Here is a 16,838-nt window from a genome sequence, read left to right on the forward strand (position 1 = left end):
TAAAATCTCACATTCAAAATAAGAAATGGATTGAATGTAAACCAAATGTTCCACATTTGTTGTTAGAATTACAACCACATTGCACCACCATTAAAAAATTAGAAGGCTATATATTTATATACAGTCTATGGCTATAACCCAATGTTTGTGTGTTTGATAAATATTTTACTTGAAATGTTACCATCACAATTTTCTTTATATATCTTTCTTTATTTCTTTGAATATTTCCTTTTATTTTTAAACTCTTTATGTGTATGGTCAACCCTGTTTTGTGTATAGATTTTTTTTCTTGAATAAAGTCAAATGAAAACATGTTCATGTTCACCATAACAAGAGTGTATTTTGTTTTTGTAACACAAAATAAACATTTTTAGTTACCATGCCTGATTGACATGTATTTAATTGCTATATTGACTTGGTCAAAAGTCTTAATAAGTGGGAAACTAAACAGTGTAGGGCCTAATACAAAACAGAATTAGCTTGTTTAGCTGCGGAATTTCTCAAAGCCCAATATGATATCTGAAAAATGATTTTTAATTTGGTTCTAAACTTAATTTCAAAGATATTTCAGTTTACAATGTTATTGAAATACAGGGAATCAGCTTATCATCACATTGGAGAAGCTGGATCCATTTCAGCCTCAATAAACTGTATATTGATATGCACAGACATAGGCCTATACTAAATTTGCTTAACTTTCCATACACGGAAATAGTCATGAAATAAAACAAATTAAAAAACTATTATTAGAAAACATCACACAGCTCCCTCTACAGAGCCACATAGATGTTTTAATTAAACACATTTTTGCTATTTATAGGCCCTAACAACGCAAGCTGTAGTCAGAATAAAAAGAAATCCCATCTAACACAACAGAATGAACATTGTGGAATATTGTTACTTTTCTTCCTTGCTGAACATGTGGAAACATCTATCGATGCACATCTGGGAAATGCCAGCAGCCAGACAGAAGAAAGTAAAATTGCTGCACATTTTCGAACTGTTTATGCAAAACTGTTCCTGGCCCATAAATTGTGTCCAAACCTCAATGAGAAAAGTTTGACCTTAAATGTGTGGTCCAACAGCTTTAGAAACAGTTATTTAGGTGTTTAGCTTTTCTTCAGGAATAACGCATCAGGATCATTTTCGGACCTATAAATAGTGGTACCATCTACCTGATATTAAAGGTTTCAAATCTATCAGATCTCTTAGGTCAAAAACATGAAACGGCATAAGCAATAAAAGTAAATGCACTAGCCTGAAGCTTATAATATATTTGATAACATGTGCAGTTTGCTAACACTTATAACTGCAATGCATGGTCCTGCAGCTGCTTTAAAAGGGACAATTGACCTCGAACTTGAGACAAGCAGATTGGCATGTTATATCTTTCAGACATTCATTCATACAGATATCAATTTCCCTTCCCTGTCAGCCCGGGGCATTTTATCACCTCCAAAAAAGAGGCAAAGAAATTAAGTGGGAGCTGAAGGCTGTTCCCAGGCCAGCACCTCTAAATGAAGACCTCCAATTTAGCATGACTGAAGTATGATCCCAGCTCCGCTAACATATTGTTACCATGTGCGGTCCAATGTCTTCAAGGTGGCTGGGAAGTGATTTTAGAGCTCTGATATCAAAGGGTGGTCATCACATACAGCCTGCAAATACATGCATATAAATAGTTCTGATGAATTCAGCCCCATTCTAGTGTAACACCGTGGAAAGTAAAGGCAGTTGAAGCAGGTGTGGGTTTCTGGCATCCTGCCGATCGAACGGTGGGAATTGAGTTAGTGTTGACCAAATCTGTGTGAGTTAGATACCGTAGCAGACTGATCAAGTGTCACAAATACAACACACATAGACTAACACACATAGACTAACACACACACACACACACACACACACACACACACACACACACACACACACACACACACACACACACACACACACACACACACACACACACACACACACACACACACAGCTTCCTCCCTGTCATTGTCCTGCAGAGAATAGCTTCTTGTTCCCAGGGTTCACTGTCATCAATTGATCCTATCTTCAGCAAAGCATTTCAGTCTCTCAAGATTTGAAAGTTCAAGAAATCATCATATATTTTGGAGTTATTTTCATTTCAATAAATTATATAAGAAAATGCGAGGTTTTATGGTTAGACAGGTGGAATACATCCCCAGCTGGACAACACAGCATTTATATATATATAAAAAAGGAACATCAATATTGGCACACTTACTCTTTTTAACTGAGCTTTTACCTCCTCCTTTCTCCTCCTCAATCTCAAAAGAACAGGCCACATGAAACTGTAATTGCTTTATAATTGCCACGGTTCTGCTATGGGCGTAGATTTCTAAAGGCAGGATACAAGAAACGGATAGTGTTTCATCCGGAGACCTCAGAGGTATCCCTGCACAGCTTTCATTCATGAACACATTGTTCGTGCAGGGGAAAGCAGCGCATTAAAGAAAGTGCGTGTAACATGTTCATATTTGAAAAAGACATTGGACAAATTTGAAGTCTAATCTGTAGCATCCTTTAAAACTTGCATTAGTTGTGCCACTTTACAATGTATTGTTCTAGCTGCAGTAGAATGATCTATTTGTTATGTAGATTTGTATGAACTTTTGCAGTTATTCAAAAATATACATACTTTGCTAACTGAGTTTAAATCTCTGTCAGTGAAATAAAAATAAGAATATCAAACCTGTGTTAAGGTTAAGTGATAACGCATCAGCAACAGAAAGCCACAGACTGAAATAACAAAACAAAAGAGATTAAAAAGGGCGTTTTCTGCAAATAAAAACATAAGAAAGTGAACAGGAGAACAGGAAGTTGAAGTAACATAAAGGATAAACAAACAAAAAATGTAAACAGTTCTAACAAGTTGTTGATCACGTCACTTCTTTTAACACTAACTGTGTCTATATTTGCAAAATGTGTGTATTTTTCTTGTCTTGTATCTTCTATCCTTGCTTTTGTATATTGTTGTTTGCACCTGATGTTCATCCCTATATTCTTTTGATAACCGGGACACACAAGGGAAAAAATGTCGTTTTCTATGAGCTGCACTGCACTGTAGATGGAGGACAATGACATCCCTCCCATCTTATCTTATCTCTTATCTTTTCTTGAGGGAGAAGATTGACAGATGAAAAGGATAAACAGACCAGCTTTGTCCAACAATAGGACACATACACTTCTACACCCTTGTTTTTACCTCTCTTCTATTTCACTTTGCAGCCTCCTCCTCCTCCACAAGCCACTTTGCTTTGATTCAGCTCTGTATCTGTATTTTAAATGACTCAATTACATGGGATCCCGCGGTGAAAATTACGGATGTTTTCCACTATTTCTCTCCACCGGGACACCATGACCCCTCCCTGGCTCCAATAACCGCCTTCCTCCTCCTCTTTCCTTCATCCCTTTCTCCACCTGTCCCATTTTCCTCCTCTCCCACTGTTGCCCAGCCATCTTCCTTATAAATGTTTACTTTGCTGCGTGTTTCTGCGACTGAGAGGGAATAATAGCTAAATGGTCTTGTTTGTGAGCTCTCGGCACGGTGAATTGACAAAGGGTGTTGTTGCAGGTAATTCTTCTGCCGCGACCACACAACAAGCCTCAGAAAAGAGTTTCTTAAGAAGGACGGTTCCAACACAAACACCAGGCATGACAAAAATAAAAGCACATCAATAGGCAGGGTATAGCAGAGATGGACAGAGTGTTTTTTTTATTCATCCAAAGCAAAGCAGTGTTGTGATTCTTTCACAGCACTTTAAGCCCCCCAGTTTACGGGGCTCTGAGGCTTTTTAAAAGTGGAATCTATCTTTGATGCTACTCTGTTGGTGCTGAATCTGCTTTCAGCATAAAACCCTCACCTACTGCTGTGTCTTTCATACTCACTGAGGTGCAAAGCGGCAAGTAATGCTCAACAAAAGTATACGGTTGGAACAGCTTTAAGGTGGCAATGCATCCACAAGTCCCATGAAGCAAAACAAGTCTTCCTCGTTTCATGCAAACAAAGAGGAACAGACTTGGCCAGCTTTACTTGTTTTGACTCAAAGGACACAACACTGTGTAGCAGTGACGCCCTGAAGTGATGCCCTGAAGACAATGCATTACATTTTGTTAAAATTACTACTTTTTCTTTTGCATGCTTTATTAACTTTTACACTGAAAATATAAAACATTGACTTTAGTTAACCCTTGTATGGTATTCAGGTTATTTTCTCAAACCCACACTCGGTTCTGGACCCGGGGATAACAAAAGTGTGGAAATTGTAGGTCCTGTGCACCTGTCTGGGCCTTCTGTGTGTGTGTGTGTGTGTGTGTGTGCGTGCGTGCGTGCGTGTGTGAGAGACTTTTGTTTTTCTGCCCCTGCCATTCAAGGTTGCAACATTGTTGATAGATTCAAACATGGACACCTGCCTTCTCTCACATTCCCGCATTATGTCTTGCGGGAACCAATCTTAATTTTTTTCACTCTATCCAAGCTGTACATTTGGGGCAAGACACAATAAATAAAGCTTCACCAATTTGGGTCCTTATCACAACTGATCAAGATGGCCAAACGATTCTCTGCTCAGAGGGCATTGCAAATTATTCTGGAAGAGAGAGAACCGTTTGATGATGATGTAGAGGAAGATGATTCAGAATGTGAGGATCACATTTCTGAGAATTCTGAGTCTGACAGTGACTTTGAAGAAGAGGATGAGATTGAGCATCAGCTAGTTGCAAAAAAAAGACGAGCCACAGGACCAGCCGGTCAGCGGACAAAAAAACGAGTAGCTTTTATTCATTAATGTGATCCAACAAATGTAAAAGGGAAAATATTAACCATATATGCTGTTTATTTTGCTTGTAATTGAGATGAAGTAAACATCTGTTGAGTATTTTAACATAAAATAGTTTGATTGTGTTGAATTGAAGCCCAAAAAGGCAGCGGGTCCACCAGACCCACGAACACTGGCTGAGTAACACAAATATGAACACCACACAAGGGCTAAATGTTTTATGTCAAAAGGTTCCACATAACTGTATTAGGTTAGTGAAAGCAATAGTATTAAGTTGAACCTACTATTTTTTATTTAAACTTAATATTATTGCTTTCTACTAACCTAATGCAATTATATGTCATTTGTTTACATAATACAAATACATTTATTTAAGACAACGTTTAAAAAAAGTTCAGTTTAGAGTAACAAGGGTATCCAAGGATACACTTGTATCTGTGATTAACGATAAAATAATATGCCACTCATTTAATTAACATAGAAATACTTTTTTGCCCCAAATTATGATTATTTCTCTCCATTATCAACCGAACAACAACCACAGCAAATAAGACATTTCTGTTGTTGGTTTACTTTGATTGGGAAATCAGGAAAGGGGATTTAGCAATAGATTGTCAATGTCTGGCTATATATTGCCTTGCTGCAACTACTGTACACATAGTGTATGATAAAAGGGTGGTGTAGAAGCCAATTTGAAATGGACATGGAAGTAGAGATGAAGACTCACGGAATAAATTGTTTTTCTAACATCTAAGTACTTTGAATTTGAAGTAACTCAAGTTTCTTTATTCTGTGCATTAAATACTGAACGTTCACATGCACTTCCTCTTTTGCCCGACACTGCAACCCAAATCTAGACCTTCAATCACCCCAACTCAACAAGTGATACATATACTGTATATTGTGCATATTATGTAAGCTGTTGATATCAAGTCCTTCCCTATAGGTGCCAATTGAGATGGACCATATGAATGAAAGCCACAGATATAAGCAATACTTGATCACAAAAAAACCTATATATTAATGTATTTTCTAGGCTCAATACTAAAGACCGGTTAAACACCCAACCCCAACAGCCTGCGTACCCTGTGGTGTAATTTAGGCACCATCAGATAAAACCTACAATGCATTACCATCCATCATAACACACGCCATAACAACCAAATAACCAGCGCCATTAAACATTTAGATCATCCAAGGGATTTACTGAGAGTGCGGAAGACAAAGCTACCAGGACAGCCACCTTGAACCTGATAGGCCCTTTATCCATTCACCACCATGCGGGCCAACAGATCGAAGAACATCAGAGTGTGTGCCAGCAAACAAACCCGACCAGTACACCCCCGGGAGAGGAGGGGAAGGGGAGAGGCAGGAGACAAGTCCCTTTCAAATGAGGGAGATAAATCTATTGATTTGAGATCAGCATGTTGCATTACTGCTGCTGCCCCAGAGGAGCTGGGAGGTGGAGGAGGGGATACAAGAGAAGGTGGTTTGAAGCCATGCAAGTGGCATGGTTTGAAAGATTTGCTAATTCTTCCTACAGTATGTGTCGGTTTCATTAACCCTAACCCTAACTCAGACTGAAATATCTCAACAACCTCACCACAATTTTCTCCATCACCACTAAGATTGGGTTAGCCCTATTGGCCTCAGCTGTACTTTGTGTTTATTAGTAAATGTTTGCATTCTAACACGCTTAACTATTATAACATTATATCTGCCTAACATTAGCATGTTAGCATTGTCATTGTGAGCTTGTGAGTTTGATCACATTAGCATTCAACTTTGATTCACTGAAAGTATGTGACAATTCATATTTTAGGCAAGCTTCAATGCATTCAAACACTACTACAATACTGTACCAGGCTCAACAGGTCCAAACAGATACATCATCTTCTGCAACTTTTTACACTTTACTTTTGTTATGGCCATAACAAGCAAGATATACAATGTTGATGTATGGCCCTAGCAGATGCAGGTATTGGCTAATCTTGTAACTTGTGCAAACATGAGGGTTGATGTTAGAGTTATCACTCTGCCAATATAAATCTTTGAAGAAAGTAAATCAGCATATTTCCCAAAAGTCTGAAGAAATAATAATTGCCAAAGGTAAGTTACCTATAGTCAATATAAACACAAATTCATCTTCTAGCAACCATAACAGGGTAATTGAATCCATCTTTGCAAAAGGTTATTGATTCTTGTTCTGCTGACTAGTCTAGTCAGTGTGTGTGGTGGAGCTACGTTTTGTTGTAACAGGAGACTGAAGTCCTCACGCTCATTAACCCTTTTAGTTGGGCAACATTGAGCAGCAGGCAAAATATTTATATTTTTCTATCAATATTTCATCACCAGCTCAGGCCAAACAAAGCCAGGGGCTTTGGCCGTAATGGTCCCATCTGTCTATAGATCTTAAGGACATCAGTGTATGGGTGTCCTTTGACACCAGAAAATAGGCTTCGACATGAAGGAAAAACACTGCACTCACACTCACAGGATCCATGGATGTTAGCTGCCTGGAAGGCAAAGTGTGTCCTGCTTTATTTGGATGTTTCCTCACAGATGGCCTCTTCATGTTGGAGCAGGAGATCAAGTTTCAGGAGTTTGAATGAAGCGGACATTTCAGCTGTTAGGACAAATCAGCTCTGTCCAAATACATCAAAGGCATTTTTTACACAAGCAGCGATCTGAGCCACATTTTTTTATTAACTAATTAATACCACTAACAACTGCTGGAAATGTCTAATCACCTCTGAGCTGACAAAAGGTTGTCTGCCCTGGTTTGCTGAAAATCACAGTTACCACATTAAGGAACGTTTGTTTGATCAGCCTGACGGTTCTATTAAAATTCAGACAACATGAACTGATCATCATTATTATATTTTATTTGACTCCATATAGTTCTACCTATGGATATAAAAAGTATAAATATAAATAATTAATTAATATTAATCCAACACTATCAGCATGGTATCCTGCTCTGTAAATGGTTCATTGTGTCTTAGCAGTGAGAGTGACCTCATCTTTGCCAGGCCCATTAGCTTCCAGCACAAACCACAGGGGAAGAGTCCATTAACCCCTTACCTGCTCAGTAAAGAAGCATTAAGTGAAATGTTTAGAAACAAGGAGTAATTGACAGTTTATTGAGAGACCACTGCACTGATCAAATGTGGGATATTTATAAGAGCAAAGTAACAGACAAACAAAAGATTGAGGCAAAGAAATTAACAGTGATCTAAGTTGGGGTGTTGCAATATATATATGTATTAATACAACTATGATTTATTTATATTCATATCATTGTATATCATGTAAATAATGCAACTGCTCTGAAATGATTTTTATTTATTTCTGTTCTTGCTTTATCCCACTCACCCAATACACAAATACACAAGTAAATGTGTAATACATTTGCCCAAACAATAAGATTTTCATAAATGTTTTTGATTGAAAGCATTTTGTATTTTCAAATGTTTTATATTGATATCATTATCGTTGACGCTTTTGGCCTCAACACTTGTGTCGTGAAAATCTAATCATGACAGCAATATGAGAAACTTAAATGAAATGTATCACAAATTGAAATAGCAAATGTTCAAAATAAATTCTATGGAAATCTGGAGACGGGTTGACGGACATTAATGGAGCCCAGATACAGCTCACCGCGCTCGGGTTACGCAAACCACAGCGCAGGAGAGCCACTTCTGCCTCTAATTGGTGGTAATTAACCCCCCATGGTCATTGTTCTTGTCTCATTGTGTTTAAAGAGGAAAGGTCAGTGAACATGGGAGCCTTTTCCACTCAGACAGGTAGCTGAAGAGCCCAGATTGAATGACAGAGAAATATTCTGATGGGTATAAAACATCCTGATGTGCTCTGTTCAGGTCGTTATTTCCTTTTGTCCCAAAAAATGAATATCACTGTTGCTGAGATAAAGGTAACCAGATAAATGTAATGTTGGTGATTTTTTGTTGTTGTACTACGCGTGTTAAGAAAGGCTAAAATCACAGTTGTTTTTTTTATTTCTGAAACGACGAGACAAATCTGCACTCATCATTCTTATTGGCATTGCACCTATTTGACATTTTAAATTTACAAGACACAAAAATGTATATATATATAAAAAAAGAAGCTAATAAAATACAAATATAAAGAAAACAAATGAAACCCATACTTCCTAGTGAAGTGTTTTTATATAGTCATTTGAAAGTAGATTTTGAATTGGCAAGCCATAAAGTAAAGATGAGATTTATTTTCCAAACATCATAAAGATTAAATTCACCATTCCCAGAAGCTACAGATCAATTGCATTCATATGAGAACACATATTGGTTGTCAGGATGTTATAACTTTGGCAAGCCTCCTGGAAAAGGAGAATCCAGACAGTCCATGTGTGTCAAGAAAATTCTCTCAATATCCACAACTGCTTATTAGTCAAATGAGTGTTTAAACCTTAAAACATGACTTGTTAAAGTTTATACCTGCAGACTTCTGAGAAAATTAGGAACCCAGGTGCATTCAAACTTTTTAACTGAATCATTACCAACTCAAGGAATTAGTTTCCACTTAAAAACTATTTATAAAAGAGTCTCTTATTAGAAAGTGCCACCAAACGTCTAGGTATCAAGTGTTGCTTCAGTTTCAAAACCTTGAAGGATCCATTTCCAGCATGGCTGCACTCTCTTTGCCAGCGGCCCTGTGCACTTCATCTCAAGAGGTCATGGGCCTCGACCCTGAACAATGGCCTCCTTTGTACGTGTGCTGTCTGAGAGTGACAAGGACTCCTGAGGAGACACGGTCGCACAGGACCGTCCATTAGGGCTCAGTCCTGTGACGCCGCCAACTTTCATGCTGCGCTATTGTTACCCTGCTCTCCCCTGAGAGGTGGACACAGAGTGGGTAATGAGGGGTAATTGGTCCAGGGTCAAGGATGATTAATTCCCTTGGTCAGGTGTCAGCTAGTTTTCATACCTGGCTGGCTGGTAGACAGGGAGGAGGGAGGGGAAGGTGGAGGGAATATGAGACGTGGAAAATTAGTTGGGTAAGGGGATGTGAGTCTAGGCGTCCACATACATGGACAACCAGAGATTGTTTACTAAATAAGTCCCAGAGTGGACCTTTCATACAGAAACCAACTTTCTATTCCCTAAAAAAACACAGGTTGTACACGACCCCTATCACACCAGTATACATTTCTCAGGATCATATCTTTCCGAAAAACAAAGTTGAAAGATCTTCCCCCTGCAACCGCTGAAGCCAGATTGAGATTGATAGCTGTCCCCATGCCTCCTACCTCCCCTTCAGCTTGACTGACTAATCTGAATACCTCTCCAGCCCTCATTCTAACCGGGCAATTTTGGACACTGATTATCCTGCAACCTGTGTGTGCACGACAGTAAATGCAGGGGCTGGTTGGTAATTGACCAGGCAAAGACTGAGACGCCTGCCGTGTAATTGAGCGGGGGCTGAGGGGCTCTAGCAAGACTGAAAGGGTCCGAGGATCCCTCTCTGCCCATTAGACCTGGCAGGGGGTCTCCTGTGCCTGTGGACTCCACCTTGAGGCCCACACCGTACCCGGCAACATAATACGTGACCGACACCTTTCAGTGGGGATCGGTGCACAGAAACAGCTGCTTTGTCCCAGAGACTGAAGGACGGGGTAATGATTTTAACATTTAACATTATATGAACACGTCCTTATTCTCTCTGACATTCACTTGTTGATCCAATTAACTGCTATGGGATTTAGATAAGAAAAGCCTCCACTTGTTTGAGGTGAAAACCGCTTCTTTAAAACTTATTATGCAGGTGGTTTGACTTCTTTTAAGTTTTCAGAAAAATCATCACTTATTTGTAGTGTCATATTATTGTAATTTGCCATTTTACATTTATAGAGGAACTGATGTTAGTGTGCATTTGAGTCTAAAGGTCATATAAGCGAGACTGAGAAAAACATCCATTCATACCAGGATATCGATTATTCAAACAAAGGTATAATATCCTGAATTGAAATGCTTCTCCCCCCTTTCTTCTGTTCTCTAAGCTCAAAGACCCCCTGTGGTGCAGGGAATATGCATATGTGGCCAATTGCTTTTTCTTTCCATCTGACTTGTGCCATTTGAGCTCAGAAATGGCCTCATCACTTCTGCTCCAGCGGCTATCATCAAACCACCATGCTGACTATCGCTGTGCAAAATTCACGCACTGCTACCGCTTCATCTGCATATTGTAAATATGATCCAGTGTCCGCGCTGCCCTGAAATATTCACGGGGCAGCGACTATATAAGGCTATACAGTTAAACAGGCAGGCCCTGATAAATAGGCAGTCTGCCAAAAATTAGAACAAATAATCACCTACGCAATTAGTCGCAAAGGGGCTGTTTTCTATAGCCACAGTTTTTGCTTCATTGCAATGCTCATTATTTAACACAAAGAGAAAAGAAAAAAACACATTTCAGTCTGCTTTATTCCTGAAACAATTATTCCCTAGTTACAATATTTGTACTGACCTACTGATGCATAAAAGGAGACAAACTAAAAAAAAATGAAATACTAGTAAATACATTCTAAAGAAATGCTCACCCAGAAAAAAACTATTAATCATCTGTAAATCTAATTCTAACTATTTTCATGGCATTGTGTAACATATTTTATATTTTTCCTCTCTATTCGTGACAATAGAAGCTTAACATTTTACAGAAAGCGTCTAGTGTGCTAGCTAGTGTGCTACAGTAGATACCCTAAATATGACTAACAGTAGACAATAAGGCAAAAAGCACAAAGTCTAAACCTACTACTGCTTAAGGCAGCAGAGAGAGGAGGAAAGAGAGAAAGATGGTTTTCAGGACTGCACAAGTTATTTCTTGACACTGGAGAGACCCTGCAAACGGTGGTGTTCCCTTAACCTGTGGAGGAGAAGAAGGACAAAGAATAAGGTGGTGGATTAAAGGCTAGTAATAAGGTCTAAACATGTGGAACAAGTCGCTTTAATAGACATTTGTGACTGTTCTGTGCAGCGGTTGAGAGATTTCTTATAGTGCAAGGGATGCTAACCTGACAGCATTAATCCTGATGAATCCAGAGGCATCACATGGGTCGTAGTCTCCCTGCACGTCCATGCTGTTGGGAAAATATAGTTTAAAAAAAATAGGCTTGTGAGTCCTCAGAGACCAATCTTCAAATTCGCTCGAGGAAAACATTGCTATGAGCAACTACGAAAGCAAAGACTTGCAGGAGATTGTGCTAACAAAATGATGTCAATGTTTGGTATCATTGCAGTAAACACAGGAGCCTCATCAACTATATCGGAAAACTGGATCATTGACAATGCTTTGAAATGATATTGCGATCGATCATCCTCTGAATGCTCGTCTTTATCATTGTTTGTGTTGAATAACCGAGGATCAATATCTGCAGAATGAAAACTGGCTCATGTACACAAGCACACAACAGACGCACATAACCCATTTTAAAACAATCCCATCATATCAACACTGAGCCAAGTGTTGAGAGGATTTTCTAATTGGATATTTCTGTATTCAAGTTTATCTGCTTGTTCTTAAAAAACAAAACAAGACGCAAATCTAAAACTTGTGCTACTCTGCTTCTATGTCATTGAGGCTGTCATCTTGTCTTAGTGTGTGCGAGTGTCTCACAAAGAGTGTCCGTGTGCTGTGTAATTACAGCAGTTTCTACCTGCAGTGCTTAATACACTCCCTAATACACTGAGTCCTCTCTTCCCTGCGACACCCCCAGCTCCCAGTGTACAGCCTTCACGCCTTCTTCAAAAGCACTTAGCAAAAGAGGAAATTGCCAACAATTGATAGGATAAACACTATAAAAAGAAAGACCGACGACTAAATCATCTACTCTCAATACAAGGCTCCCTGCCCGGCACCTGAACACCATTATGAGTGAGTGGCTTTAAAGAATATGTGTGTGTGGGTGTGTAGCTGCGAGCATGGGATATTTTGTGTATTCCTTTAAGAAACCCTGCAGTCTAATTGAGAGTGGAGCCAGCGGACAGTGAGGAGGGTGACATTTCTCTCTCAGAAGGGTGCGGTGACGGGCTGTATTACCACTGTGTTAATGACGCCGTTTACTGTTGCCTGTGGAGAGCCAACAGGATGTCAGCGGGGGCTTCATGCCTAATCTGGTCTGTGTGTGTGTGTGTGTGTGTGTGTGAGATTGTAGCAGGTCGTCATGAAGTGGTAGATGAGTGTGCGTGTGAGAAACGGCAGCTTCCAGGTGTATCACTGTATGGTACACAACATGTATGCATACAGTTGCACTCTTTTAATAAAGCACAATAACTTCATTTGTACAAATATACATATTTTGTGACAGAAGATGAATAATTGAATTGGACTGTGGGCAGTAGAGAAATGACATGGTTAAGCATTTAAGAAGGATGGCCAAATACTTATCTAATATGTCAATTTATCTGATTAGTGGATTTATTTTATGTTAATATTTCAAACAAGTATTATACAAATATTCCCAGTCAAGTTTCCTTTATGATATGTGCAATTGATTAATTAACAATTAAAGTCACCTTTGATATCAACATTTATTATTTAAGATAAGATATTATTAATTCCAGTGGGGAAATTCAGGAGTTTAAACCACAAAAGGGTAAGATTGAAAAACAGGACAGCACAGATTTACACAAGATTAAAGATTAATATAATTAAAGATACAATTAAAATTATATAAAGTTAAGTAACTTTAAAATAAGAAATTATTTGAAATGAACATATATACATATTTGGGTCATATACATATTAGATATATTTACATGTATGTGTGCCGGTAAATCCTTCCCTAAGATTTTATTTCAAAAACAGATACGGAGATTATATAAAGTAATTGAATGTTTTTTATTATTAAATATTGGAGACATAACATTGGTTACATTTAAACCAACTAAATATTTACAATGGATGACCAGAAGGTAAGAAAAAGGTGCTAATGAAGAACCGCATTACTTGAAAATAGTTGTTGTTCTTCATTAGCACGGTTTAAGGATGTGTTTCACTCTGCATGACTACATTTGAAACTGATTTGTGCTCCCTCATGAGGAACCACTGCCCCATCTGTCAGGGGCCTCCAGGACTTTGTGATGCTGCAACACAACACCTCTGTCTCACTCATGTGTCGGCCCAGATAAGAAATGTGTCTTCACAAGGTCAGGTGTTGAACTGAGAAAGCAAGACTTCATCAGTGAGAGTTTCTTAGCAACTGACTGGATGAAAGATGGATGAGTCGTAGATCATCTTGAGAGTGACTCAGCAGTAAAGTAAATAATGTATTACTCAACACAGAATACTAACAAAAACTGAGACAAAGCTGTATCCAATACAATACAAATGCTATGTATTAAAAGGAAAGTTGAACCCAAAACAGACATTTTTTCTTTTTTTCTGTAGTGCAGTTTATCAATCTAGATATATATGTAATGAAAAAAGGTGACACTCGCCTTCCGGTGATTAACACTATTTCTTTCTTTCTACTTAACTACTCCAACACTTGGCAACTTACACCAAAGCTACACAGATTGATAAATAGCAACACAGTTAAGAAGAAATGTATATATATATTTTGGGGCAATGTCTGAATGAGTACAGTGTCAACTCTATTTATCTCTCTCACACAGGACAACATATCCAAATTGAATGGCTGACCATGTGAGACATGTCCTAGCTTTACTCTTTCTGACCTGCTTAACGAGCATGACACCCAGGTACTTTCCTTTTAAAACCCACAGAAATCTCCTCCCTCCTCTGGCTGAAAAGGCCATTAGCTCTCTGACTGGAGTGTGTGTGACTGAAGAGGAGATGGAGAGGCATATGGAGGGTTTTTACTTTGGTCAGTGCTGAGCCTGGCCAGAGGGCATCAGGGGTCAGCGTCCTGAACAAACCCACTGTTAGTGCGGCTAAGAGGCCACGGGGGTGCAGTAGGCGGGGCTGAGGTCGGGTCTGCCCTCCAGGAACTGAGCTTGACACTTCTCTGATGTCTTTGTGAGGCAGGGTCGGTTTAGTATGTTGATGTAGAGGTCATAAGAGAAACTTGGGCGAGCTGACCTAGCAACAGGCTGATTGGTGAACATGTGGAAGAGGCCACACTGTGCCAGGAGCAGCCAAACACAGCTGTCAAGAACAAGCACACACTTTGATTCTCTGACACATGGCACAGGGTTTGAACATCAAATTCAATGAACTTTCAAGGGGCTTTTCAAGCTCAATTCCCTTAAAACTAGAGGACCCAACACTGCATAGTTGGAGGTACTGATCATTACTTTCACACTTTTTGAGGAAGGTTGTGCAAATGCAGGAGACAGTTTAAAAAGTAAAAAATCCTAAGAACTATTTTTGTCAAAAATATATAAATGTAAGAACTGTTAATGACCCCCATTTGTTTCATCAGACATACAAACGTTCAATACAAATGATTGGAACCATGACACACAGAAACACAGAATGACATTATGTCCTTGCTTACCTGACCAACTCTTCATTGTAGAGGGACTTGGGTGACTCTCGTCCCATGATGTAGACCTGGCCCTTGAAGACAGACAGCTGTACTTTGCCCTCCACATTCTCCTGGGACTTGTTTATGCAGTGTCGCACAAAATCACACTCGGGACTGTACCAGAAACCTGAGGCGAGCAAGCAAACAGAAACATATTTAAATAATATATGGTGAAGGTTTGTTTAAAACTGTTTTAGTTTCTATTGTCTCATATTTGCATTCATATATATATATATATATATTAACATCAACTATTATAATGTATTGTTATCAATTAGAACATGGGGAAAACTATATACACGATGGAAAAGTGGAGAAAGAGACTCCTCCTCTGTACATCTACAGGCGTGTGTGTGTGTGTGTGTGTGTGTGTGTGTGTGTGTGTGTGTGTGTGTGTGTGTGTGTGTGTGTGTCATGCCCACACACTTGTCTTTCATGAGCTGAAACTGTGTTTTGGTCTCATTTCTGTTCCAGGTGAAGTTCATACTCCCCTTTCTTTTGTCTCATTTCTCTGACCTGGCCCTTCAATCTCTGAGACAGATGGGCGAGATTGTGTCTGTATATGTTCAGAGGTCGGACACGCCCCACTCAGCGGGGGTCCTCCTCTCATCAGTGGCTGACCTCCACCTCATCATCTGGCCATGTTCAAAGACACAAACCTTCCCTGTCTCGCTGCCTCTGGATTGGCACGAGGCGTCCGACATGACAATCGAAACACAGGCGCAGTTACATTTAAAGCCGACTAGTTTTATTCCTTCTTCATGTTCTGTGTACATGTTTCTCTATATGTCTCTGTACGGTGATTTTCTTGAGGGATATTTCAATGATTATTATTTTCATTATGGATTCTTCAATTAAATTTTGTTTTCAATCTTAAAGCGAGGATTTATATATGTTACATTAAACAATAAGGATTTATTATTTACATTTACATGAAACCACCTTTGATTAAATCTCTCTCAATCAATGACGGAATTAAATGACACATAATACACATGTAGCTGTTGTTTACTATCCCCTTGTCCATTGCTAAATCTGTACTGCGCTACATCTAATTGCTGCAGATTCTCTTGTGAAAATGTGTTTGGGTAATTAATGACGTATTTATGCAAAACAGATGCAGGACAGGTGGATTGTTAACATAAGCCCCATTGCCAGCAGTCTGCTATCAATCTGCAGACTCATTAATGATTTAAACACACATTGGGTTTAATCTCTGCCCTGCTTCTGGAGGTAGCACCTGTGTGTGTGTGTGTGTGTGTGTGTGTGTGTGTGTGTGTGTGTGTGTGCGTGTGTCTCTCCTTTCTCTGGAGGGTATAACTGAAGTGGCCTAGTAGTCAGTCTCTAATGGCACTGATCCTATTATGTGGATGAAGGTGCAGGAGACTGGAGACAGAGCAGAAGGGATGATTAAGACACCTGAGCCGAGAAAAGCTCACACACACACACACACACACACACACACACACACACACACACACACACACACACACACACAC

At 39.2% G+C, this 16,838-nt stretch overlaps 1 protein-coding gene across 1 annotated transcript in view; it reads right to left on the reverse strand.

Annotated features, from left to right (window-relative positions):
- Window positions 1–11,257: 11,257 nt before the first annotated feature.
- Window positions 11,258–16,838, reverse strand: part of ass1 (argininosuccinate synthase 1) — a 25,938-nt gene continuing 20,357 nt past the window's right edge. The window contains exons 13-15 of the mRNA XM_010780572.1: window positions 15,310–15,466; window positions 11,863–11,928; window positions 11,258–11,714 (exon numbers count right to left, since the gene is read on the reverse strand). Of these exons, the coding sequence (XP_010778874.1) occupies window positions 11,666–11,714; window positions 11,863–11,928; window positions 15,310–15,466 (272 nt within the window). The 3' untranslated portion in view covers window positions 11,258–11,665. The remainder of the gene's footprint in view (window positions 11,715–11,862; window positions 11,929–15,309; window positions 15,467–16,838) is intronic.

The sequence above is a fragment of the Notothenia coriiceps genome, unplaced genomic scaffold, assembly GCF_000735185.1.
Source record: "Notothenia coriiceps isolate Sejong01 unplaced genomic scaffold, NC01 NC01_scaffold00000490, whole genome shotgun sequence".
NCBI lineage: Eukaryota > Metazoa > Chordata > Actinopteri > Perciformes > Nototheniidae > Notothenia > Notothenia coriiceps.